The sequence below is a fragment of the Hipposideros armiger genome, unplaced genomic scaffold (genome assembly GCF_001890085.2).
Source record: "Hipposideros armiger isolate ML-2016 unplaced genomic scaffold, ASM189008v1 scaffold_114, whole genome shotgun sequence".
Lineage (NCBI taxonomy): Eukaryota > Metazoa > Chordata > Mammalia > Chiroptera > Hipposideridae > Hipposideros > Hipposideros armiger.
Window position 1 is genome coordinate 3493841 of NW_017731464.1, and position 27866 is coordinate 3521706.

The following is a 27866-nucleotide window of genomic DNA, read 5'->3' on the forward strand; positions in this document are numbered from 1 at the left end:
CACACGCAGCTTACAATTTTCGCTTGGAGGCAACTGCACTCTTGATAGAGCGGGGGCCATGCGAAGGGAGACTGTTTACCAGGCACTGCTGCAGCTGACTTTGGACTGTGTAAACGCAACCTCTGGAAGAAGCTCTTTTGCCCCCAAGTGAAAATCTTCACCACCTAGTTCAGGTGGCAACTCTCCTTTTAATCCCACTCCTTCCCAGGTTACTGCTGCTTCTGTCTGACCAAGCAAAACGACAAGAAATTTCCACTTATCTACATTCTTGTCTGGGTCTGAAGGATGGGAACATGTACTAATGCAAACTTGGCAGGAGCCACTTCAGAAACGACAGGGCAAAACCCAAGCTCCTTCGGAAAGCAGGGGCAAAGGGGAAGCACCACGAGACACATGAAAAGCTCCTGAAGTTCAAGAAAGAGGGGCCCCTCAGAAGAGGAGCCTCACCTGTGATCACAATCAGCTGCACACACTGACATGAGGCCCTTCCTTCCCTGGTCCAGGGCCTTTTTCTTGAGCCTGGGTTCAAGTCTTGACTCTAATGTGCTCTCTGACCTTGGCCAAGTAGCTAAATCTCTCTGAGCTGAGGTTTCCTGTCTGCAAAATAAGGGGGAGCAGTGGGAATCAGCGCTTATAGTGGTGTGGGCTTTGGGAGTCAGGGGACCCAGGGATATGTGGGGGTCCACGTTTTGGGAGCAATGTAGATAAGTGGGAAAAAGGCTTGGGAGAAGACAGCCTGAGCTCCAAATGGCGTCTAGCCCTGGCCATCTTGGTGACCTTGGGCGTTTCATCTCTCTGTTTCAATTCCCTTGTCAGCAAAACAGGGATACAAGTAAGTCCTCCTTCGCTGGTCTGCTGCGAGGATGAAATGACACAGGTCACGGAGGGCTTTGGGTAGGTGCTCTGCAATCACTGGTTGCTTTCACTGGGACAAAGCTCCCTGGTGATTCTGATGTGCAGCCTGACTAAGAACCATGAGATGAGACGCTTCATTATGTCTCTTCATTCCGAGTTGCACCAAGTGACATTCCATCATCTTCGTATGATATCAGACATCCAGGGATGCATCCAAAGTGCACTAAGTACCTTTGACCAATAGATGCAACAATCTAACCAGTGAGAAAGGAAACAATAGGCTTTTGTTTGGGAAGTTTCTGTTCTCCTTCCCTCTGCCCTCCTCCCCTCTGCCACCATAGGTGCACTGCGACGATCTCCTTAGGGGGCCCACAGCAGCCCTGAGGCCCAGATGTTTTCTAAGATAAAGTACAGTTTCTGGATAATTGGACAGATTTTTAAAAACAAACACACTACGACTTCTACATTCGAGTGAGTGTTGTCTCTCGTCCCCCTGGGAAGCTGAGCCCCTCTTTGGAACTCTTAGAAGTGCCTTCGTGGCTAATGTTCAGTTTGAAAAAACATCTTCAAAGGGGGCAAAGTTTCATCCTTTGAGAGTGAACAAAAAGTAAACCAGAGCTATGCCTAGTGAATAAGGTTGGAGATCAAGCTGGGAAATCAAATTTTGCATCAAAAAAAGAAGCATGTCTCTAAAACCAGGAAACTGATTTCTCCCCATGGCTTATAAATTGAATTTCAGTGAGTTTGTTAAAAATCAGTTTCTTTTGTTTATAATCATACCTCATGTCTTTACACAACACCAGGATTGTCTAGCATGTTTTTCATTATTGCATTAGTAAAAAGTCCATTTTTAAAATTTATTGTTCATTAAAATGGATCATTTCTCAGCTCATACCCCAGTGTCTACTTTTTAGTATTCTAATCTCTCTGTAAATGGATTTCCAGTTGAAAGTAGATCTTTTCTTGGCACAATACACTGAATACTGGAGTAGGAGAAAGTGCAGCCAGAATAAATAAAGTTTGTGTGAAGATTTCCAAGATATTTTCTTGGCCAGGAGTGAATTCAGTCTGGTCATTGGAGAACCAACCAAATGCTAACTGAAGATGTGTGCGAGGCCTAAATAATTAACCAGAATTTTAAAATTAAAATCACTATTGTGGGTTCTTCTTTCTTATTACGTGAGGGCACATGATTGTAGAAAGCTCAGAAAATACAGATGGACAGAAAGAAGAAAGTAATAGTTAAGAGTGGCCTCATTAGGAGGTAACTACTATTAACATCTTGACGGGTGTCTTTCAAGTCTTTCTCTCTACACACAAATACATGGGCATAAAACAGAAATAGCACGAGGTTCTGTTTTCTGACTTACTTTTAACACATGAAGCTCTATCCTTAACATTTTCCCACATTAGTAATTCCCCTTCTTTCCCACAATGTTATTTAATTATTTAGGAGTGAAGTATAATCTATGCAACAAATTACCGGTTGTTCAACATTTATGTTGATACCCTTTAGATATTTTGATTTGTTCTCTCTCCCCCCCCCCTCTCTTTTCCTTTTGCTATCATAAGCAATATGATTAACATCTTGTAGTCAAGTCTTTGTAAACATTCCCAGTCATTTCCTTTTGATGAACAGTTGAAATTCTGAGTCAAAAATGTATAAAAGCAGTTGATTCATTTTAAGAATTGCCTTCCAAAAGATTTTATGGTCTCTCACCAAGGATGAATGAAAATACTTGTTCCCCTGTATCTTTGCTGATACTGGGCATTGTAGTTTTGTTAATCTTAGTTTGATAAATTATTTCCATTTGCCTTGGTTACAGTGAGCATTTTTCATATGCTTGTTGACCATTATTTTTCTTATATATTTCCTTTTCGTATCTTTTACCCATTGATGTGGTAACCTTAAGGTTATTGGCCCTTTGTGATATGTCTTAAAAATAATTTTGCCAATTTTCTTCTTTCTTTTAGATTTTGGGGGGAGGGTAACAGAAGTATTAAAACATATGTACTCAAAACTATCAAATGTTTCCTTTATGGTATCTCCCTTCAGTGTTATGCTTAAAAAGTCTTTCCCTACCAGAAAATTATGTAAATACTTATTTTTGTTTCCTTCTAATACTTTTATAGATTTATACTCATATTAAATTTTTCATCTGGAATTTGTTTAGATGTAAGGTGTGAGATAAAACCAAACTTAATTGTTTTTCCAAGTGGTTAGCCAGTTGTCTCACCATTTTTTGAATAATCCACTCTTTCCCCAATGATTACAAAGGTCACTTTATTTTATACTAAACTAACATAAGTGTTTGGCTCTGTTTATGAGCTTTGTTTTTCCTGTTTCAAGGCTCAGTTTGCCTTTTGTGGCACCAGTCATGCATTGTTTCAATTACTTTTTTTACATATAAAATTTGGCTAGGGCTTTTTATACATCTTAAAATTGGCTAGGCTAGGGCAAGTTTCCACATTTTTCTTGGCTATTCTTAAATGTTTATTCTTCCATATAAACTTTAGAATTATTTTGTTAACTTAAAAAGTCCCATTGGAATTTTCACTGGGGTTATACTAAAACTAAATATTAATCTGAAGACAATTGCTGTCTTTGTAACAGCAACTCAGTTGCTGCTCCATTTAATAATAGTGATAATGATTATAATAAATTAATACCAGCAGCCCACATTGATCCACTGTTTACTGTGTGTCAGGTCCTGTTCGAAGTCCCACTTCCCACATTTAAATCTCATAACAATCCACATAGAGGTGCTATCGTTGCCATACTCACTTTACACATAGAGAAATTGAGGCATGGAGATGCTCAGTAACATGCCATGGTCACACAGCTTTAAGACAGAGCCAGGGTTCCTTTCCTGGGTGGTTGGGTTCCAATGCTTGTGCTCATGTCTGGCATTTTTGCCATGAGCATGTTTGCTGTAGACATCTTTGCTGCAAGCATTTTCACCGCAAACATTTTTACTATACCACTAATTGGCTGTAAGGCAATTTTGCCATAAAATAGAAAATAATGAAAAGTTAAAAAAGGGACATTAAAAAGGACATAATAAAACATGAAAAATTAATAACAAAATTAAAAAGATTTTATTGTGAAAAATGACCATACATCATCTTTGAAGCCTTTGTTCATCATATTATATATTTTTTTGTTTGTCTTATCTCTTCTTTCAGCATAGCATCTTTCTTCTTTGCTTCAATTTTTTCCTTCATTAAGAGAGGTATGAGTTTCCAACTAGAGAACAGATAATTAATGTTCTTGAAGACTGTGAATTAATAGCCACCTCTTTTATATTTGCCATAGCTTGGGAAACCTTTGGTTTTGATGGGTAGGAGGGATGACTGTATTCACTGAAGGATTTGCAAACTACATGATCATTTTCTAGTATAGTGTGCAATCCGGCTTTACAGGTAGCTTTGCAATCTGGCTTCATAGTAGTTGTCATCATCCACTGCTTTATAATCACCACATCTACCTGTCACTGTATAGACCATTATGAGGGCTAAGGTCTACACATGATATAAAAATGGGAGTAATTCCGAGAACTTCATCAATGGAGAAATGAAATCAACTGACAGCTAGCTTAAATATACAAAGTCTGCCAAATGTACACCAAACTGTCAATCCAGTTGTTTTTATTTTTTATGGCAAAATTGCCTTCCTGCCAATGAGTCGTGCAATGAAGATGTTGGCAGTGATAATGCTTGAGGCAAAGACGTTTACGGCAAAGATGCTTATGGTGAAAATACCTAGACCTGTATTAGATACTAGCCATCTGTCCTTTAAGGCCTTGTAAAATTTGGGTAAAAAAAATTTGGGTCTGGTGCTTTGGTTGGGGAGTGGGATTTTCTTGTATCTCTCTTCCAGTTCATGTATTTCATCTTCACCTGTGTTTAATCATACTGCTTAGTCCATCCATTAAGTTGTATTCCAGTGAATAAACTTTTTCAATTCTAGAATTTAAACTAGGTTCTCCTGAAAATCTGCCCTCATTGAATGTTCTTCCCTTTTGGTATGTTTGAACTCTTTGCATACTTTAAATGTGCTTTTTTATATATTCTCTTTAGATTTTTCCCTAGTCCTCTCTTATTGCTTGTTCTCCTGTTTCTTTTTTCCATCTTCATATGGTTTGCCATTTGGTGCTGTGAGCACCCCTTCAGAGGGGGTTGTTGACTTTGAACAGGGCCACCTGTTACAATTTTAAAAATCATATCTTACCCAGAATTTCTGGATCTATTATATTGACCACAGGTCCAGAAATTGTTTTAGATTTCTAAGTGGTTCATTCATGGATTTTATTTTTAAACAAAGGCAAGGAAAGTGAGGGAGAAGTATGTATTAACCTACGCTTTTTATTGTCTGCTTATATTTATCATTTAAGAATATATTTAAATAATTTTTACTTTTTGGCATTGATATGTTGGCATTTTATTTGTGTCTTAGTATAACAAATATTTAAGAATGTTCATAGCCATTTAAAAAGGTATGTATATATATATATATATAATAAATACATTATCTATATAAATAAAATTAATTTTTTTATTATCCATTAAAAGCCTCAGAAAGTCACGTTAAAATCTCCCACTATAAATATAAATTTTTAGTTTGTTCTTTTCTATCTAACAGTTTTGTTTCATACAATATGCTACTGTATTATTTGTTGAAGACTCCGAGGACTGTATCATGTTTGAACAGGCTGGATACAAGCAGCAGCCTTAGTTTCATAATTGGGCCATCAATTAATCTTTTACTGATTATTAATGGCACTTGTATTTTCTTTCTGTTACAAAACTTAATGCAGCATTCAGGAAAAGATCTTGAAAGAGGAAATATGTACTCTAAAAATGAAAATACCTAACATTTTAAAACTTGGGACGTAGAGATGGGAAAGGCAAATGGGAAAAGTAAAGGAATATACATTTACTTTATTTTACAGAGAAAACTCCATAGAGACTGTTATATTCATAAGGTTGATAGAAAAATGTAGATGTGAATATGTTGCATTTAAAAATATACTCATCTTTTCTGTCCCCCATAGCTTCTTCTTGTTCATATTAATTACTGAATGGAAATGAACAGGTGAATTAATAAATAAAAGACAGGTGTTTTGTTTTTTTTCCCCAAATTCCAATATTCCCCCCTTATGGTTATCTTTAAAAACCATATGTTTGAGTTTAGGAGTATTGCTTACAGTATATAATATGTTTGGGTCACTGCCTTTTTCTTTTCCAAAATGTCAACACTGTGCTGGAAGCACCATCAGGTTTGTGGTTTATGCCAAATCCCTATCCCAATAGCCCATATTTCTTTTTGAGGATGAATGAGGTGGAGAGCTGAGCAGGTGTTTGCAAGTACATATTAGGAAAGGAAGAGAAGAGGGAGAAACTTCCATAGAGAAAGTGGAAAATAGACTTTCATAATGTTATTCTACAAATCCATAGTGAATTTGCATTCCACGTTATCCTAAGGCAGCATCTCTGTGCCTTTCAAGCAATGGCAACACTACACCCCGTTTCCATTCATCTTCAGAGAGGGGTTGGTCCGAAGGCTCGTTTGTCTGGGAAGTCTTCTTTGGAAGGCGTCGATGTCTTTGAGTTTAACCCTCAAAGGTTTTGGTTAAGGAGAGGAACGGCTGACTTGAGCAACATCACAATTGAAAGGGGAAAAAAATTGAAGAGCTCCGTAGAGGGAGTACATCCAGCTTTCATAATGTGATTAGTCGGGAATATTTAAAAATGTTTTCAAATAGCAAGTACCTTTTGGAGATGTGAGAGTATTTCCAAGTATTTAGAAAATTAACAGAATGTTTCAAATGCTTGGGATTATTCCAAGGCCAGGAATTCCAGATGTTTGTTAGGAAGCCATTGCATACCTCTGTTTAAATATTCAAATGGGTTTTAAGATGGTAAGGAGGAAAAAAAGGTATATCCTTCAATTCTTCCTTTATAGAAACAGGATAGTATCTACTCCATAAGGCTATCATCAGGAGGACAAAACTAGTGTGAGTGGCTGGTCAATAAATGTGAGTGTCCTTCTGGTCCTCCTTTCTCTTTCTACCTCCCAGGGCTGTTATGGCAAAAAGATGTGAAACATTTAAAAGGACATAGTACTATAGAAAATGCAGTATATTATTATTGTGCATCACTGAAGATCCTGGGTCAATAATTATCTGGGTGATGGATGCCAGATGTAAATAATAACAAGGGATCCTGGCCATCTGTCCTTCCATAGTCAGACTTCCCCATGTCTCCTGGACAGCTCCATGAATCACACATGTCTTTAAATTAAGAACTTGCCTGCTACAAATGGCTTGTGAAAGTGCCAGTGCTATGATAATTCATTTTTCGCATGAAATACACTGAGTTTTACTTTCATAATCCTGTATTTCATGTCAGGTATTCACCATGATGAGAGTTTCTTGGCTACTCCAAGCAAGAATCATCCAGATTGAAAAAAACTCCCGGACCTACACATGCAAGCTTAACAGTTTGGCTTTTGGTTTACTCAAAATTAATACGTTTAGACGGTCTATTTTTCACTCTTGTGCTTGAGAATCCCTAATACTTTGTTAAGGATTGTCAAGCTTCATAAATTCTCACCAACCAGAGCTGGCACTGCCACCTGAGATGGAGTAACTTAGTATACTTATTGGTGGAGTATGAAACAGGTATGGTACCTTTCCTGATGGGAACAACGGTGTGTTACGGAGTAGCTATGCCCTTGCTGGAGGCCTTTCCTGTCGGTAAGACCCTTCTCTGCACAGTTTCTTGTGTGTGACCTTGCTGGAAGATGGGCCTGGCATTCCCTTCCCTGAGCAGGCTGAAGAAACCCACAAACTGTGCAAGGACTTACTGAGCGTGACCGACTCATTGATCTTGAAGCTGCAGAGGACCCTGTCCACATTGCGGGCGTGTCGGAAGCCGTTGCCTCTCACGACTACTTGAAATGATTCTGAAATGAATAACAACAAGATTCATTATTTGACTGGAGGCCATTAACCTTAGGCTTCCCATCTGCCTTTGTTAACTATTTCACCAGGTTTCACATATTTGAAAATTAGCTAAGGTTGGAAACCAAAAACGACCATGTGGGGGGCCTTTTCCCACTTACCACCTCCTGCTCGCTAGGTGTCCATGAGGAAGGCAATACGACTACTTACGTTGAATTCCCACCTTGCCTTTGCTCTAGTGGTTCTTCCTACCTGGAATGCTGTCCTCCCCTCTCTCTGTCATTCAAATCTTACCCATGTCTCAAGTTCTGACAGTTTTAAGAACTGTGATCTCTGCAGCCCTGAGCCATGGGGGAGGGGCATGGGGGGTGCTCTTCACTTCTTTGGTCAACTTAACTCCTCTCATGTGTCTCTTTTACATACTGGACACCACTGGAAGGATTTCTTTAGAGCTCAAGGTGCCCTACCCTTTTTGAAAACCACTGCCTGATGGCATTCACCGCCGACCTTGAACAATGTAGCATATGATTATGTATGGTCCAAGGCTGTACTTTTGTCTTTTCTTCCACAACTCCTAGAACAATGTTCATTTAGCTCAGGAATTGTTTGATCCTGGCTCTGGCCCTGCAGTCTCTTCTGGGTACACAGTAGTAATACCTCGTATTATTCAGGAATCATTGTACTTCACAACGAATCCAAGTCTTTCTTATCAATGGCCAGTTGTCAAGCATTACCTGTGTGAACTGCTGTTGGCCCTTTACTGTAGCTAGTATTCACTTCTCTCTGAATAGAAGAGAGAACGTATCTCACAGGACTCTAGCCCTGCATATTAATGTCATGTTGGCATAATGCAAGTTGAATTAATACATATTAATAAAATTCTTATAAAGTAAAAATAATGATTCTTTACAATAGTCATACTAAGGGGAACACAATGAGCCCTTGTTAATTAATTAGTTAAATGTTTAGGAATATTTGCTTAAATTTGCTAGTAATGCATAACTAATGCTCTACTTTTTTTTCTTTTGTTATCCTTTTGTGCATAAAAATTGGGGCTTGGGATAATGCTGCGTGGCATATTAAAAAAAAGAAGTCAGAGGAAAAAAATGCAATATGTGTGAAAGTAGATCTTAAACTGTAAATTGCTATCCAAGTGGAGATTTTTGTTGGAGAAAGAATGGAATTAGAGGACTAGCATAAGGGACTCTTTCAAACTTTAATATATGTCATGAGTGTATGTCACTTGAATTCCCAGATAGCTAATTCAGAGATCATGTTTGCCAAGAGAATAACTGATGTTCATTGCTCCCTCATTGTGTGCCAGGCCCTGGCACAGTATTGTATATGTCTGTCATTTAAACCTCCCCACAGCCCAGGGAGGTACAAATGAGAAAACCGAGCTTCGTGCCTGGAAGTCCTCTGTCCGAGATTACATGGCTCGTAGCTGTCCGAATCAGTGCTGGAATCCAGGTCTGTCAGGCACCAATTGCAATGCCCTCAGAACTAAGTCTCCATGCTCCTTACCATTAAGCTACAGTGGATCCTCACCATCTGGTGACATATGACTGATTTAGAGATGGACATTGAGATTTTTTTTTTTAAATTTATTTCAGGCAGGTTTACCCATTTTGCAGAAAATTGGAGCTGGCCTGGATGGGAGGCAAGAAACCAAAACCGAAGTCAAAGAACCCAGAGGTACTGCACGAGCCACAAAGGGTACACACTAGAACAAAACGCTTCTTACAAGTACAATGGACCTTAACAATAAGGAGATTGAGATTTTCACATTTTACATGACTTGCCCAAGGTCATGTACATTACTAACCAGCAAAACTGGGACTTGTATCCAAGTGGTCACTGCCTCAGTTTTAAACTATATTAATTAAGGTCATGGGCATGTGGTTTTTCTGGACCATAAATCCTATGAAGATTAAGGATTTATATACGCATGTTGATGCACATACACAATTACTAAATTCAGAAGGATGGATTTAATAGTTTTCTTTAGATGTCTGCCTGGCATGTGACTAATGATGCCATTGGGTCAACAACATTGTGAAAGAATCTTGCTATATCTTAGTTACTCAAATTAAGTTTATAGAAACCTATTTCTGTTTTAAGTTTGAATGCTAGACCTCCAGAAATCTGCCATTGGATGCTTTTGCTGATTCAAAATGTTCTCTGCCTCATTCCTGTGCCTACTTCTCTTGTTTCCTCAAAGATCAACAGAAGGAGACAATACTGTGGAGCCGCAGTCTGCATGCTGAGGTCTCTTTTCTGACATCGTGTTCTAGCATTATCAGTTCAGCTGCTGAGTCCTCTATAAAAGAGGCTGCTTGGCCCAACCTCAGGGTGTTTAGGAAGAAAGACAGCAGGAATTCATGATGTGGCAATGGTGGAAACCAGACAATTTTACCCCCTAGGCCCGAGAGAAAGATGGAGGAAGTGATGCTGTGGGAGGCACAGCCCAAGAGAGGCAAGCTCCCTCCCTGCCTGCTGCAGTTTCCGTGTCAGTGCGCACATGTGGTTTCCAGAAGAGCCCAAACATCTGACTCAGCAGCCCAGCTGAACGTCAGCGCTTCACACATAGAAGTTATGTAACAAAACCCTGTCAAAGGAGTGCGCCAGCAAGTGAGACCCAGGACACTCCAGAACCAGGACATATTGATTTAACTCCATTTATCCACAAAGCCCTACCCTTGAAATATGTACAGTTAAGTGTTTTTACGCAATTTGCATGGTTGGGTTACAGCTTTCACAAGAAGTGCCTAGGGATTCTAGGGCTTTAAGGAAGGAATTTCTACTTGAAAATCACCTTTGATCTAATCTTTTAAGATACATGTTTTAAAGGTATCTTTATGAAATATGTCCATTATGATTCCTTTGTCACTCTTATTCTCAATTATAATTTAAGCTTCTTGATAATAGAGGCTATCATTTCTATTTCTTTAGAATTTTTGACTGCATCTAACCCAGGGCTGAGTCAGTATCAGTGTAAGCTCATTGAATGAGTCAATAAATGACATCTTGGTATAGAAAGGGAATAAAAGGGGAAGGACAAGGTGGTCATTCATTCAGGTACCAGTCAGGTCTAATCCTTTTTCTGAGGATTAATGGGTCAATGAATGAAAAGATGCTGAACATCGTTAGTCATTAGGGAAATGCAAACCAAAACCACCACAAGCTATCACTCCATACTCACCACAATGGCTATAATAAAAGCGGTGGACAATAACAAGTGTTGGTGAAGAAATTAGAACCCTCATACATTGCTGGTGAGAATGGCAAATAGTGTAACTGCTTTGTAAAATAGTTTGGTAGTTCCTCAAAAAGTTAAACATAGAATTGCCTTATGACACCCTTAGGTATATATATTCAACAGAAGTGAAAATGTAGGTCTACACAAAAACTTGTTGATGTATGTTCACAGTAGCGTTATTCATAATAGCCCTAAAGTGGAAACAATGCAAATGTCCATCAACTAATGACTATGGTATTCTTACAATGGAATATTATTTACCCCTAAAAAGCATCAAATTCTGATATATGCTATTAGATAGCTGAATCTTGAAAACATTATGCTAAGTGAAAGAAGCCAGATACAGAAGGCCATATATTGTATGATTTCATTTATATGAAAAGTCCAGATTAGCAAATCCATAGAGACAGAAAATAGGTTGGTGGTTGTCAGGGCTGGAGAAAGGGGGGAATAAGGAGTGACTGCTTTGCTTTCTTTTTGGGGTGATGAAAATATTTTGGAATTAGAGAATGGTTACGGCTGTACAGCTTTGTGAATATACTAAAAACCACTAAATTGTAATTTTTACAAGGGTAAATTTTATGGTATGTGGATTTTAGTTCAATTAAAAAAAGAAAAAAAATTCAGGTCAATGAATACTTTGATAAACTGATTCCATTCTGTTCCCTACTTTTCTTTTTTTAAACTGTGGAACACATAAGTTTGAGATGACCTCAGTAAAGACTGAGTATCATTCACTGTACCTGGAAATGAAACATTTGTATATTCTCTATTTGCTTAGGGCAGACTTTTTGCAAAATTATCATTAGTGATCTTTCATCATGTGAGTGATTTTGAATGTGCTCTCCTATTAGATGCTTAATATAATATAGAGATTAATGTATATTAAGTGCTTTCTGATGCCTAAATTATTCTAGAACTTTAAAAATGTTATAGCTATGTATTTGTAATAATTTTAGTAAGGCAAATAACTTGCATATAAAGTATATAACTTGATAATTTTTGATATATGTATACAATCATTGGGCAACACCACAATCAAAATAGTGACCACATCCATCACCCTCAAAAGTTCCCATGTGCCCCTTTGTAATCTCTCCCTTCTGCCACTCCCTACCACCACTGGTCAGCTCTCTGTTATAGATTTATTTGCACGTTCTACAATTTTATGTAAATGAAATCATACATTCAATAATTTTTTGTCTAACTTCATTTACTCAGCATTATTATCTTAAGACTCCTCCATAATTATTTTGAGATTTATGCATAGTTCATTCCTTTTTATTGCTGAGTATTTTTCCATTGTTTGGATAAACCACAATTTGTTTATCCATTTACCTGCAGATAAACATTTGAGTTGGTCACAGTTTTTGGCTAGTAAAACAGAGCTGTTACAGACATTGGTGTGCAAATCTTTGTCTGGACATAGGCCTCCTTTTCTCTTGGGTAAATAATTAAAAGTAGAATGGCCAGATCATATGGTAAGTGGGTGATTAATTTTTTAATAAACTGTCCAAACTGTTTTCCAAAGTGATTGTGTACTTTTAGATTCCCACCAACAGTGTGTAAAAGTCACTCCTCCAGATAGAAATATCTTTAAATGAAAAGGAAGATGAAGCAGAGAATTAAACAATCCACCCAGAAGAGGTACGTAAGGGCCAGGTATCAGTGCTTTGAAAAACAATGAAAGGGAAAGCAATGAAACTACTATTTGATATTGCTTAAATGTGTCTAGTTTAAATATCTAATTTACAAATGGTAAACATGAAGCCTAAAACTACCTTTCTTTTGTGCAACCTCACCCAGTTTTATTACAAACCATGGAAAACAGCACAGTAGGAATAATACAATAGCTTCTGAAATGACAATGTGAGGAACTAATTATAACCTTCCATTTCTGGAGTACAAAAAATTAAAATATGGAGCAGTTGGCAGGTTGCATACTTGGTTCCAATTAGTCCCTTCCTGGAATACTCGTTTACATAGTATACTATGAGCTGTTCAGGCTTTTAGCCAACTGAGTGAGACCAGAGGAAAACTGTGCAAAAGGATGCATTTCCTAGAGAGGAGGGAAACTAAGCAGACCAAACTAACGAGTGAATTCTTCTAATTATACAGAGGCTAATCTGCAATAATATTTAATTAGAAACTTTTTAAAAGAGTCTATGTTAGAAGGAAAGCAGAATTATTTTAATGCAGGTAATGTCAAAGGTGCGATAAAGGCTCTCCACACAGCAGGCGACTTCCTACATATTGTGGAACAACAGTTGTAAATACAGTGACAGAAGCATCATGTGAAATGGTAACCACATGCTTGGCCTGAGTATGACAATAGGGAGCAGTGAGGAGTACCATGCATGGAAAGAGTCTATACTTCTTTTAAGGGGAAGTTATTCAGTCTCCAATAATTATTGTCTTGCAATAATTACAGGCCCCGTGTTGCTAGATCTGATTTTTCAAGACAAGATGAAAATCAAAATTTTTAGGTGAGATCAGGTTTTTAAATGTTAGCAATAAATTTAATAATTCTTAAATGAAAAATGCAGTGTGGATCAAAAAGAACATATGTGTAGACCAGACAGGGCTTGTAGGCTACCAGCTTATAACCTTGGATGGTGGTTTCCAGATCCATCACCTCTTCTCCTATGAACATGCCTTTGTCAATGCCATTCTTAAAATATGGACTTAGAACCATGGCCTGAACTTGGAGTAGTGGGGCATGGAATTAGCTCTCTTGACCTGGACATGGAATGGCAATTGATGCACTCCAAGATTACATCAGCTTTTTTTTTTTTTTTTGGTCAGAGGCATTCCTGTGGGCTATCAAGATCGCTATGCTTCTCCTTGTTTTTTTCTTTTCCCCCATATGAACTGTTATTAAGTTAGGTTTCCCTAAACCTGCTTGTATATGAAACTGGCTGTTTGAACCCAAGTTCAACATTTTACATTTGTCCCCTTAAGTTTCACCCTGTTACATGCAGCTTAACATATAGAGATCTGTGTTGGATATCAGTTTTGTTGTCTACCCAGTGCATTATCTCTCTGCCTCTCTCAGAGCTCATTTTGCTGTCAGAACCATGGCTGTTGTTGAGTTGGTGGTGAAAGCCAGCTGAGATCATTGTCTTAGGGGGATGCAATTGTCAGCATGGAGTCTCTTGAGCGGGTAGATCTGGGTGGGCTCCATAACAGGAGGTTGTATTGGGGGCCAGAGCGAGGGGAAGAGGCTGAGAGGTTTTTGATGAAAGCAAAGTCTACCTTTTTTTTCACAGATCTGTCCAGGGCTTAGTCCCCCATTATACTTAGAAATATGAACAATCAGTTATTTCCTTGTTTTCTTTCTCTCCAGCGCATAGTGAGTTAATGAATCATTTTGCAGGTACTTTGAGCTCTATCATTGTTCTCTCCAATTTTCTTTCAGTAGAGAAACATACAGGCATGTTTTTCTCATCTAGGTATAATGTTATCAACATCATGATTCTCACGTTGGCCTTCAGTCCTCGTTAAAATGATACTGATGATAATAATGTCACCTTGTTTTGTATAACAGTTTATGCTTTTCAAAGCACATTCATATAAGTCCCTGGGTCGTGGCAGTAGCCTAACGAAAATCACAGAAGGGGTCTGCCTAGGTCTACTTGACAGGACATAGCCATGGGCAATGAAATGGGCTCCAGTGCTTCATTCAAGTCATGCTTACTCCAGAGAATTAGAATCAGCAGTAGACCTTTAAGGAAATCCACAGAAGAACTTTTGGTGGAAGGATATATTTTGGAAGTTTCATTTTCTTCTTAATAAAGTTAGTCTCTAGTCAGCATCCTTTAGCTATTATGATTCTATTTCAAGGGAGGTGGCAGCTTGCCTTTTCAAAACGCAGGGCTAGCTTCCATCGCTATGTCCTGTATTAATTGTTCCTTTATAAGAAATAAAGATAATAGAATTGGATAGTTTACTCCAACACAGTAAACTATTGTTTGTCTATAAAATATCCAAAAATATTTCACATAAGCCAGAGTTTAAAAAATATTTGAAGAAAAGTTCCTTAGATTGGATTTGCAAAAGATTTGTCTATTTTATTGATTCTACCAAAGAAACAGCTCTTGGAAAATTTATCAGTTGAACTGCTGTAATTAAAAATTTTTCTTTCCTTTTTTAAAAATAATTACTTTTCAATTACAGTGGACATAAAATATTATATTAGTTTCAGGTGTACAACACAGTGATTACACATTATATAACTTACAAAGTGATCATCCCAATAAATCTCATATCCATCTGACACCAGATATAATTATTACAATATTATTGACTATATTCCTTATGCTATACTTTTCATCCCCATGACTATTCTGTAATGACAAATTTGTACTTCCTAATCCCTTTCCAATTTTCACCCACTCCCCCAATGCCCTTCCCATCTGGCAACCATCAAAATATTCTTTGTATCTATGAGTTTGTTTCTGTTTTGTTTATTTTGTTCTTTGTTTGTTTATTTTGTTCTTTAAATTCCACATATAAGTGAGATCATATGGTATTTGTCTTTCACTGTCTGACTTACTCCACTCAGCACAATACCCTATAGGTCCATCCATGTTGTTGCAGATGGCAAGATTTCATTTGTTTTTATGGCTGAGTAATATTCCATCATATCTATATTCTACCTCTTCTTTATCCATTCATCCATTGATGGCCACCCATATCTTGGCTATTGTAAATAATGCTGCAATGAACATATGGATGCACATGTCCCTTCAAAGTATAGTTTTGGGTTTCCTCAGAATCCAGGAGTGAGATTACTGGGTCCTCTTTGTCTCTTATTATAGCTTTTGTTTGTTTGTTTTTTCTTTTTTTAAAAAATATTTTATGGGGGAGTTGGGGGAGGGGAGCAGTGTTGGGGAACTGGGGGAGGGGAACAGCCACGTTGTTGTCCTTCAGTCTTAATTGTGGAGGGCGCAGCTAGCTCAGCTCCAAGTCCAGTCGCCATCCGGCTGCCCGTCGGCAGCTCGCGGCCACTCAGCTAAAGGTGTTGTGTTCAATCTTAGTTGCGGGTGGGCATAGCCTACCATCCCATCCAGGAGTCAAACCAGAAACCTTGTTGCTAAGAGCGCATACTCTAACCACTGAGCCATATGGCCACCCATCGGCAGTTCAGGGCAGCTCAGCTCAAGGTGCCATGTTCAATCTTAGTGCGGGAGCCGAACAGGCAACCTTGTTGTTAGGAGCATGTGCTCTCACCAGCTGAGCCATCCTGCCATCTGTTGGAGCTCAGTGGCAGCTCAGCTAGGGAGAGCTCATTGGCTCATGTGGGAATCGAACCGGCGACCCTGTTGCTCAGAGCTCGCTCTCTTAACCAACTGAACCACTTGGCTGGCCCTACAGCTTAAAGTCTATTTTGCCTGGTCTAAGTATTGCTACTCCAGCTTTTTGTTTGCTTATTTTCATTTTTATGAAATATCTTTTTCCATCCCTTTACTTTCAGTCTGGGGGTGCCTTTCGATGTGGTGAATCTCTTACAGCAGCATATGTAAGGGTCTTGTTTTCTTAGCCATTCAGCCACCCTAACTTTTGATCGGAACATTTTCAATTTATGAGGTATGACCAAAAACTACAGTGAATGTTTATATATAAAAAAATGTATTACAGTAAAAGACACATTGCCATTAGGCCCGTCAAAATACTCCTCCTCTCTTTAAACACACTTATCCCATCATTCTTGCCACATTCTGAAGCAGTTCTGGAAGTCCTCTTTCATGAGTGTCTTCAGTTGTACTTTCAGCTGCCTCAGTGTCCTGAATTGATTCAACATGTTTACCTTTCATGGTCATTTTGACTTTGGGGAAGAGCCAGAAGTCACATGATGCCAGATCCAGTGAATAAGGTGGATGAGGACACACTGTAATGTTTTTATTTGACAGAAAATCCCATATCAGAAGTGATGTGTGACATGGAGCCTTTTATCATAATTGTTGATAGGTATGTACTTATTGCTATTTTATTATTCATATTTTTAATCTTTTTTTCTTCATCTTAAAGAAGTACCTCTAATATTTCTTATAATTCTGGTTTAGTGGTGGTGAACTCCCTTAGTTTTTTTTCGTCTGGGGAGCTCTTTATCTGTCCTTCAATTCTAAATGATAGATTTTCTGGGTGGAGTAATCTTGGTTGTAGGTCACTGAATATTTCTTGCCAATCCCTTCTGGCCTGTAAAGTTTCTGTTGACAAATCAGCTGACAGTCTTATGGGAGCTCTCTTGTAGGTAACCAAACTGCTTTTCTCTTGCTTCTTTTAAGATAATTTCTTTGTCTTTAACCTCTGGCATTTTCCTTACAATGTGTCTTGGTGTGGGCCTCTTTGGGTTCATCTTGTTTGGGACTCTCTGTGCTTTCTGGGCTTGTATGTCCATTTTCTTCACAGGTTAGGAAAGTTTTCCATCATTATTTCTTCGAGTAGGTTTTCAATTCCTCGCTCTCTCTCTTCTCCTTCTGGTACTCCTGTGATGTGAATGTTGGTATGCTTGATGTTGTCCCAGAGGTCCCTTTAACTATCTTCATTTTTTTGAGTTTTTTGTTTTGTTTTGTTTTTCTGTTCTGATTGGGTATTTTCTGCTACCTTATCTTCTAAATCACTGATTCAATCCTCTACTTCATCTAATCTCGTCTAATTTACTGTTGATTCCCTCCAATGTATTCTTCATTTCAATTATTACTTTCTTTATTTCTGACTGGTTCTTTTTTGTTTTCTATCTCCATTTTTATGTTTCCTATCTCTTTGTTGAAGTTCTCCCTGAGATCACTGAGCATCTTTATAAACAGTGTTTTGAACTCTACACCTGGTAGATTGCTCGTCTTCATTTTGCTTATTTCTTTTTCTTGAGCTTTGTTCTGTTTTTTTCATTTGGGACATATTTCTTTGTCTCCCCATTTTGGCTGCATCCCTGTGTTTTTTTTCTATGTCCTAGGTAGGGCTGCTATGTCTCCTGGTCTCAGTAGAGTGGCCTTATGTAGTAGGTATCCTGTGGGGCCCAATAATGCAGTCTCCCTGTTCACCTGAGCTGGGTGCTCCAAGTGTGTCCCTTGTGTGGGTTGTGTGTGCCCTCCTGTTGTAGTTGAGCCTTGGTTGCTGTTTGTATGTCAGTGGGAGGGAGTGACCCTTGGGCTGATTGATTGTGCGGACTGGCCGTGACTACAGTGGAGTAGCTGTTGGGCAGGGGCTGACCCTATGCAACAAGATATGCTTTAGCAGGGCTCTGATGCCTGCCTAGTCTGCCCTTTTGGTATGTCTTCCTCAGAGGTGGCTGGGTGGTGCGCTGGCTCCATCCTAAGATGGCCACTGGGTGTGCCAGCCCTGAGGCCTCCTGGGAGGGGACCTGCTGCAGGCAAAGTTCAGCCACAACCTGTGCTTTGCCTGGTGCTACCTGGCATGAGCCACAAAGCAATCTGCAGATGGTCTCCACCCACGCTGGGTTTGGTGGTACCTTGAGAGGCCAAGCCTCGAACCAGTGCTGGCTGTTGCTAGTGCCAGGCTTAGGGCTGCTCAGCCAGAGGTACAGAACATGCTGAAGCAAGATGTTGCTTGTTTGGAGTTTGTGAACCTTTGAGAGATTTTAGGAAAGTTTGCCGCATGAGCCAAGATATACCCTTTGGATGGAAAAGCCACTGGAAACATCTTGGATAGGCCCACAATTTGGGGGGGCGGGTTTGTCAGGGAATCACCAGGGTGGGGCAAACAGTGTTAGCTAGGTTAATGGCGCCTCAGATATGGTGCCTGCCTGTATCTGCATACTGGGAAGTGGGTGGGCTCAACGAAGAAACAATGGATTCTGCCAGCTGCCAGCATTTCTTACTAGGAGAAAGCTGCCCTTCCAGCACTTGCCCTGAAGCCAGACACTTCAGTTCCTCTCTGTAGGTCCCTGGCAACTTTCCAGCTGCTACCCCAGCACTGGAGCTCAGAGAGAGTGAACCCATCAGTGATTAAGTCCATGCATGGGCCCTTTAAGAGGAACACCTGGGACTCGCGCAGCCCTCACTCAGCCATAATCACCTCTGGTTTTCAGGGCCAGAAGTTATGGGGACTTCTCTCCTCAACACAGGACCCTGGGCTAGGGAGCCTGATGTGGGGCTGGGACTCCTAGTTCCTCAGGAGGGACCTCCACAGCCAAGATACCTCTTCCAATTTTTAACCACCATATGCAGGTGTCTCTGCCCTTTCATGTCTCGGCCCCTCCTACCAGTCTTCAGTTGGCTTCTTCTGTATGTCCTTAGTTGTATGACTTCTGTTCAGCTATATTTCAGGTGATTCTCAATGATGGGTGTTCTGTAGTTTTGTTGTAATTTTGATGTGGTTGTGAGATGAGACAAATATAGCGTTTAACTACTCCACCATTTTGCCCATAAATACAACTTTTAAAAAACTATTAATGCATTTTTATCTTCTTTTCTTGTATTTTCCTTGGATTTTTAAAAAATATCTTTTACTTAATTATCTTTCTTTTCCATTTAATTTAAAATACATTAAAATGTATGAATTTGCTAGGGTTAGTTCTTGTGGACACTGATATTTCTGTACCATGTTCATTTTATGTGTGTGGTCTTTTTACTGTCTTGAATACCTCAAAGGTATATAAAGAAGATTTAGGTTTACTAATCTTTGATTCAAGAATTATTTAGAAAGATATTTTTCTATTGTCCAAGTTGAGATTTTGTTTTTATTTTGTCCTTGTTCTTTCCATCTTTGACTACTAATTTCTAATTTTGATTCATTTTATTTAGACAGTTCAAAGGTATGACAACTTCCTAAGGCAAGGTGAAAAGGGTTAATAAGGGTCAAATAGGCAAAAATCAGTGTGCTGTTTGTTGAAGGACTATATGAATCAAGACATCCAGTCACCATTTATTGACCATCTGTCAAGTGCCACATACTGTTAGGCAGTGGGAAGTGGAGAAAAATAAGATTCCTTATCTGTCCTCACAAAACCTACAGAATGGGAATTGATCATGCCAGTGAATTAACAGAAGTGTATTCATTGTCTTTAGACTCTGATTCATTACGAGATTGCAACACATCCAGTAGGATTGCTAAATCACATGTCTAGGTTTTCCTCATGAATGTGATAATTATACAACTAATGAATCTCCCTGTTTCCTAATTATTTTATAGTGAAGGAACGATACAAGTTGTGTTGACAGACTTATCTTGAAGCTAATGAACCCTCGTTGAGGCTCCTCACTGCAAAGACCCCATACAAGGCCCTGGCACTGGCTTCATGTGGTCACATGGTTGTCAAATTTGCAAAGATAAGATTTTTCAATTATTTTTTTTAAAGAGATTCTCCTGGATTTGTTCCTGTAGCAACCACATCTGTGCCAGCCATCAGGTGGTAATTCATTTAAAGGTAAGTAGATAATATTTGTTGATTGCTTTTTCTTTGGGAAATTTATACACATCTCTGAATAGTCACCAAGTATTGTTAACAACTTTATATGTTTACATATATATTTAATGTTTTGTTGTTGGCACATGTTATTCAATACATCTAGGTCCTTGAAAGTTTTTCAGCTGTTCTAATATATAGCCAAGAAACTGGAATGAAATCTTTAAGGAATTACTTCATTTATACCAATAAAAATTTCCATAAAGAATAAAAATGTGCAGTATTTGAAAAAGCCTGAAAGTTCTTCCTCAATGCTTACAGGGTTGCATGATATATGTTCTGTGATAATCTAATAATTATCACTTGGTATTTTGGGAGACTAGAAAGATGATATTAACAGTGACTTCTCAATGGTGAAAGACAAGTTTCTGGAGTACACACACTCATGGCCAGAGAATTTATCCTTCTCTATCTCCAGCACCTAGGACAGTGCCTGGCATTCAGTAAGTCCTTAACAATACTTTTGAAATAAATAAAAGAGTGATGAAAAACCTGTCAGGCATTACACAAAAAGAGCCAGCGTAGTTGAAGTTTTAGGCAGTCTATTATAATACAAAACAATAGCAAGACCCCAATTTGGATGAGTTAGAAAAAATATTGTGACTTGGAGAAAGTTGATGCTTTGTATAAATAGAGATTTCCTGTATTAATGACAAAATTATAATGGTCCTTTACTTGGGTAACTGGAGTTGCCTATACCATTTGGTAGATTGAGCAATTAATTAAGATCACTATATTAATTTTGGAGAGAGGCCAGCACCAATTAAAGAATTAAATATATCACGTTTCAGGGTGCCCTAGATCTCTGTGATCATCTGGTATCTGTAAGGCTGTCATGAGGATGGACGATCCTGAGCAGGGTGTTGGTGGTGATGTGTGGGAATCTAGTATTTCTGCAAAACTCTCATAATTAGTCCCATGAAAACAGAGAGCTTGGACAGACTTTTTCAAAGTTTCACACAATTGACACATTGCTTTTTTCTTTTCTTGTTTTCCTAGAAGCAAATTTAACAACTTCTGCTGCTCTTGCCACCTTCCCCTTTCCTGCCTGCCTCCCTCTTTCCCACCCATGAAGTAAACAAGTGATGTGAACTCAAAATATCAGCGTTTGTATGATCAGCAATTAGCACTTAATTTCAATTTACCTCCTGCACATATAGTGGATGGTTCAGCGGCCAGAATTTCGATGCAGGACTTCTTTAAAATCTAGGAGGAGAGGAAATGAAAAAGTCAAAGCACAGCTTATTTTGTTAAAACAGAGAAGTCGCGTTTTGTTTTTAGTGACTATGATAGGTAGGTTCAAGGACCTTATGTTGTAGTGGGTGGGTGGACGGGGAGTAACATCTTTACTGGTATCATTAATGTCAAACATTTAATAAGCCAACATTGTGTGAGATGCGTCTGGATGTCCCAAAGGCAATAAGAATTATTCATTCACTTGTTCTTTTGGCAGATATTTATTGAGTTTATGATATGCCAGGCCTAGTTATGGAGAGGTTTGGCATCTCATTGGGGAAACAGGACTTACACTTGAAAAGATAAATAACAATGGCCAGTCATATGTGGTAGGTGCCAGGGTGAAGGGGCAGACAGGGGGGCTACGGAGTTCATGAGGGGAAATCACTGAAGTCTGGTACACTGGGAAAGACTTCCTGGAAGAGGTGGGTGCTGAGGGTGGGACTCAGTCAAGTGGACAGGAGTAAGTTAGGGGAAGGCTGGAGTCCAGGCAGGGCATGGCATGAGCAAAGATCAGAAAGTAGAAATATCTAAACCTCTTTAGCTGGAATAAAAGGAGCTTGAAAAGCAGAGGAAAAAAAAGTGATGATAGATAAAGCTGGAGAGTAGGATGGAGATGGCCAACACTCTCGAGGGTCATTTTCTGATTACTATACTCCGTTTCCTTTTTCTTAGAAAAGCCTGGCAAGACGTTATGGGAGAGGGCTGTGAAGGCTGCTTTGTTGTGCCCCACTCTTCAGGAGAACCCCCTAAACCTTACTTGAGTGGAAATGTAGTCTTCCTTTGCAAATGAGTCTTGCAGTTTTGAGTGGACAGTGCAGGGGAACCCCATGACCGCACAAGGAGTCAGTAAGGAAGGCTTCTTCTGTCCAAAGCCGTGTATCTGATTGGTAGGGTTTAAGCCTCTCTCCATCCTTCATGGATCCCGTCTCTTGTTGAATATTGATTATAAAGTTTCAACTAAGCATTTTAAACAAGTCTAGGACACTGAGTTAACTTACCAAGCAAATGTAGTATATTTATTTGGGCCTTCCTTAATTTGGAAATTGAAATGGTTCAGAGGGCTGAAGGGAACCATTTCTCTATTTATGAAAAGGGCATTTGTTAGGAGAATTAATAGTGAAATTATACAATTTAAAGTCATTAAAAGAAAAAGCATCTTTTCACATTGGGAGACACCTGCTTATTTGCACTGATGGATTTATTTATACACGCTACTTTCTTCTAAGTGATGTAATACACTGTGAGTTACAATCAAATAAATTACAAAAGGGGAGGATATGGGTGAAAGGGAAAATAAGGGGACGATGAGGTAAGAGTGAGAACAGCATGAAAAAAAAACAACACTGAGAGCTTATTTCCTTGCTAGGAGTAGCCAATGAGGACAGACAATATTTATAAGATTCTCAATCTATGGAATAAAAACAAGCCAGTTTCTCAGAAGAGATAATATTTACCCATTCCAGAGAGAAATCTGGGCGTCCTCACAGAGAAGCATTGTAAAAGGAAATGAACAACATACTTCAGAAAATCTTTATCTGATGTGCAGATGACAAAACATTAAAACATAGTCATTGAAACAGGTTCCCTCACAACCATGTATTTTAAGTTACTATATATACCTGAAAGTCATAAAAAGCAGTATTTCTTGTTTTGACAGTTCTAAAATTCAGATTTCCAGTTACTTTTCTTGACATTTCTTCCTACTCTTGTACAACTTAAAGGAATTTTCATACTTGGATTCCACTATTTGTTTTCAGTTTCCACCTCATTCCCCAGTAGGAAGCAATTTGTTCCTCTTCGTCAGCTTTTGCCTTCTTTCCTTGGCCTATGGGTTACCAGCCACCTCTGCCCTATGCCAAACAGGAGCAGCCTCCGGTCCCCGAGAGTCCCCAAACCTGTTCCAACTATAAAATGATTCACGTGCGGGACCCAGCTCTGTTAGAATCAGTAGTCTTCACACAGCTGGCTCTGGGGACCTGGTATCACCACCAGCTCCTGAGTTCCCTTCATTATCATTCTGATATGGGATCACCGTTTACCCTCTTCCCCCCCGTTTACTGCCATTGGGCCACTCAGCCAGTGGTTGCCATGACTGAGGGAGGTAGCCGCTCCCTTCAACATGTCATCAGGCACAAGTCTCCAAACAGGCCACACTGGGAGAAACGGAATTAACCCATATGGAGAAACTTATTAAATAGTGGTATTAGAACAACCACAAAGCTATTTTTTGATGTTTTAAATAAAATTCCTAAGGCATTTGGCACCCCTTAATAAATCATTTTATCATCCACAACAAAAGATTTCAAAACAGTTTAAGAATAAAAATTGAGCTATTGGATCTATCCTGTCCTCATCTCCAACTCCACCAAAACACATAAATGAAATATTTTCACCCATGTAAGTTCTTGACTTTGAGTCAATGTTTTTGAACCAACTCTAATACTTAACCAGGGGTCAGTAAAGGAAACACCCGTGAATCTTTGACCACAAAGACACACTAGCAGGGTTTGTCATAATAAACACATGCTGTATTATTCTCTCAGAGTGTCTGCAATTAGCTGATAAATCTAAGGAGTGGATGAAGGGCCAAAAAATGTCAGCCAAGCGCTATGATTCAATCCAGTAAAAACACAGCTTTCCCAATCTTAACTTAAAACATCTGGAAGGGATGCATTGCAGCCAGTAGAGTAAAATTTATCAGTGAGGGGGATGGGCAGGATTTGTCTGGGACTGTGGCTTCTGTTAGTTTCAAATGTCTGGTTTCAAAATGTCTGGTCACAATGGCACTGGGTGGATTTTGGGGTCCCCTTGGTTATTAGCTACCCAGACTGTATGGTAATTAGTCTGTCTGAACTTCCCCAGAGAGCAGATCAATGTAGGGACTGAAGACTGGATGGGGGTGGGGAGGAGAAGTGGAAGAGGTGTAGATACAGCACTGAGAAATCACTGAAGGGAAATCACTACATAGAATGGAAGGAACTCACACAGGGTCAGGGTGATAGCAGACTTGAGAGTGTGATTGGCCTCTAATGGAGCCTGGCTAAGAAAACCACATGCTCAAGTATAACCCAATGTAAGGAGTTGGATCCTGGCCTTGGTCCTGTACTTACCTGACCTATGGTCATTGACAAACCCTTTAACTTTTCTGAACCCCAATTCTGAGGGGCAGTTTAACTGAATAATAGCTTGGATCTGGAATCAAATTGCTTGGGGCAGCTCAGTCATGAGCAGTGTGACCTCGGGCAAGAATAGCACCTACTGCGTGACTCTGTTGAGTTGATAAGATTAAATGAGATAATAGAGGTAAAGCCCATAGCACAGTGCCTGGAATCTGAGAAGTGTGTCCCTAATCGTAGCTATTATTATTAAGAACTTGGGCTCTGGACACAGATAAAGCTAGATTTGGGTCCTGAATAGATTTATGTTCAAATCCAAGCTCTATTCCGTACTGGCCGTGGGGACCTGGACAAGTTAATAAAGCTCTGAATCTCAGTTTCCTCCTCTGTAAAATGGGGATAAGAAAAAAACTGACCTCAAAGGGCTGTATGATGGCAAAGTGAATAAGAGACATGAACGCAGATATATTTCGTTTGTAAAGTCAACTGAACTTAGCTGGTAAAATTCATATTGGAGAGTGAGGAAGAAAGTGAGATTCAAGGAAATCTGACTAGGCTTTTGTTTATAGACTGAACGAACAGATATGATTGGTTAATAGATATTCAGAGAACAGCCCTGAGCTACCAGCCAGCACGTGCCTTTCATGAAAAGAAGACAGCAAGAAACGCACTCAAAACGACCTTAGTAGTAGAGCACTTAGAAGAATGACATGTATTCGGTTCTGAAAGCACTGTAGCTGTCACTATTACTTTTGTTATTACTACTGCTACTGCTATTACTCTTGGACAAAGATGGTAGCTCATATATGCTTGTATCCCATCACCCATCACTGGCCTTGTGCTTAATTTGCTGAAAGAAAGCTGAAAGATGGCTAATAGTTTTTTCCTGCAAGCTATATTTGCTGAACAAAACCCAAAAATCAAAAACCCAGAAAGATGGCTAATCATATTTTCCTGCAACCTTTTGGGCAAATTTCAAAAAAGAGGATATATAGAAAAGCATGTTTGAAATCCAAAAAGAACTGTATAAATGTGATGTGTTGCTACTGATATGGTTACTTTTGCACATCTCATTGGATTGTTGGGAAAGTAAGTGAGGCAGCAGATGTAAAATAACTTTGCTAAGTATTAATAAGAGCTAGTCAGTATATTTAAAGTGTGAAATCCATTGTATATATGAGTTTATTTTCTTGGACTCTATGATAATCGAAGGTCCTTTTTCATAAAGTTCTCAGTTTATGCAGCGATTTCTCAAGAATCCTTAAAGTATTATAAATATTTGCATAGAATTATTAGGAACTCCTCCTTTATCATATGGACACCACATTTTGTTTTTTTTCTAATTGCTCTGTCTCCTTCCCTAGTAAACCAACCATTATTTACTTGGCCATTTCCTGTTAGAGGATTTTTGTGTGTTGATAAAAGACCAGCCTTTCTGGTCCGTTGATAGCATAGGGCCTTTTGCTCCACACATCTTTCAGGTCTTCCAGGGTGTGCTTCTTGGTGTATCGTTTGTTGGGAAGGGCATGTCTGCATTTAAGATGTCTGGGGCCTGAAGCAGGCTGGCCCATGGCGGTTAACTCTCTGCCGACCAACTACATCTGACTAGTTCTCTAAGACAAAACCTAGCAGTTTTCCTTAACTTCACTCTCTCTGTCACTCTCCAAACCCAATATGGATTTTTTCACCTAAGTCCTGGTGATTTTACCAGTGAAATGTTTCTACATCCACCCACATGTTAGTATAAATTACCATCCTTCAGAGGGCTTGTCATGGTTTATAATTATATATTTATTTTTTGGATTGTTTGGTCATCATCTGTCTTCCTCCTTAGACTATAAACTCTATGAAAGCAAGGATTGGATTTGTTTTTACCCGCCGCTATATTCACAGTGCCTAACCTGGCACATAGTAGGCACTAAATAAATATTTATTGAATAAATGGCACATTTTTTTCATGGCTTCATAAATTGGCATTATAGCCTGTTATGTATTGGTCTTCCTTCTTTCTTGTAAATATAACCTTAGGATCTATTGACTACAAGGCCGTATTCTGCATCTTGTCACCTACCTCTTCTTATTAAGCACGTCATCTTGGGGACCACCTTCTCAGGAGTCCTATTTCAACCCCTTCACTTGTTTTTCATGGCTTATCTTTGTAAATAAAATGCTGTGGGTGTATCATGTCACCATGTCTGAGATCTAAATTGGCCTGCTTTGTAAAAGGTCTTGACACCTTTACTTGGCAAAAATGTGGGTCTGTGTTTGGCAGGATAGGGTTCAGGCTTCCACAGCAGGGCCACATGTACTATTAGAGCTGATGGCAGAACACACATTGGATAAGCCTGTGGACCAATGCTTTTAGTTTACAAGGCCAGGCAGCCTGAGACACACAGCTGGCTCATCGATGCCTTCAGGACTGTCAATGTTTTCCCCATGAATTTTGAAATTACAGTAGGTCCTCTAGCAATGTCATTGCATTCAACATCGCTTCACTATAACATTGATGAGATGCTGATAAAACTTAACTCTTGTTTATATCAATTAATCTATGGTAAAGCTGGTTTTAGTATATGTCATTTTGCTGCAGTTCCAAGAACCTGCTGATGACATTCAGTGAGCACTTACTGTATTTGTCGTCTAATAAAATAAAAAGGTCACCCTTCCTAAGTAAATTCTACTCTACACTTTAAACCGATAGCCACATCTATTGCTAACGATGGACATTATCCTAGATCCACGTCAATTCTATGGAACCTGCATTTACACTAAAAATTTACTAACACAGGTATCTTTATGGGATTTATATATAATTTTATGTATACTCATACATTATACCAAATAACATGCAAGAAATATTTTCAAGGGCTTATTGAATTTTAGGCAGTAAAGCTTATCCCCAAAACATGTGAAAGCTTTTGTCTGAGTGGGGGGCACTCATCTCGCTTAAATAAAATGCTACTCTTCTCTCGGTTAGAGTCCCACTCAGTGAGAGCCTAGTATGA

The 27866-nt window shown here is 39.0% G+C and overlaps 1 protein-coding gene across 1 annotated transcript in view; it reads right to left on the reverse strand.

The window, feature by feature from the left end:
* ANTXR1 (ANTXR cell adhesion molecule 1) overlaps nt 1-27866 on the reverse strand; it is a 124964-nt gene that overhangs the window by 27952 nt on the left and 69146 nt on the right. Inside the window, exons 9-10 of the mRNA XM_019647689.1 lie at nt 21652-21712; nt 7724-7822 (exon numbers count right to left, since the gene is read on the reverse strand). Coding sequence (XP_019503234.1) covers nt 7724-7822; nt 21652-21712 — 160 coding nt within the window. The remainder of the gene's footprint in view (nt 1-7723; nt 7823-21651; nt 21713-27866) is intronic.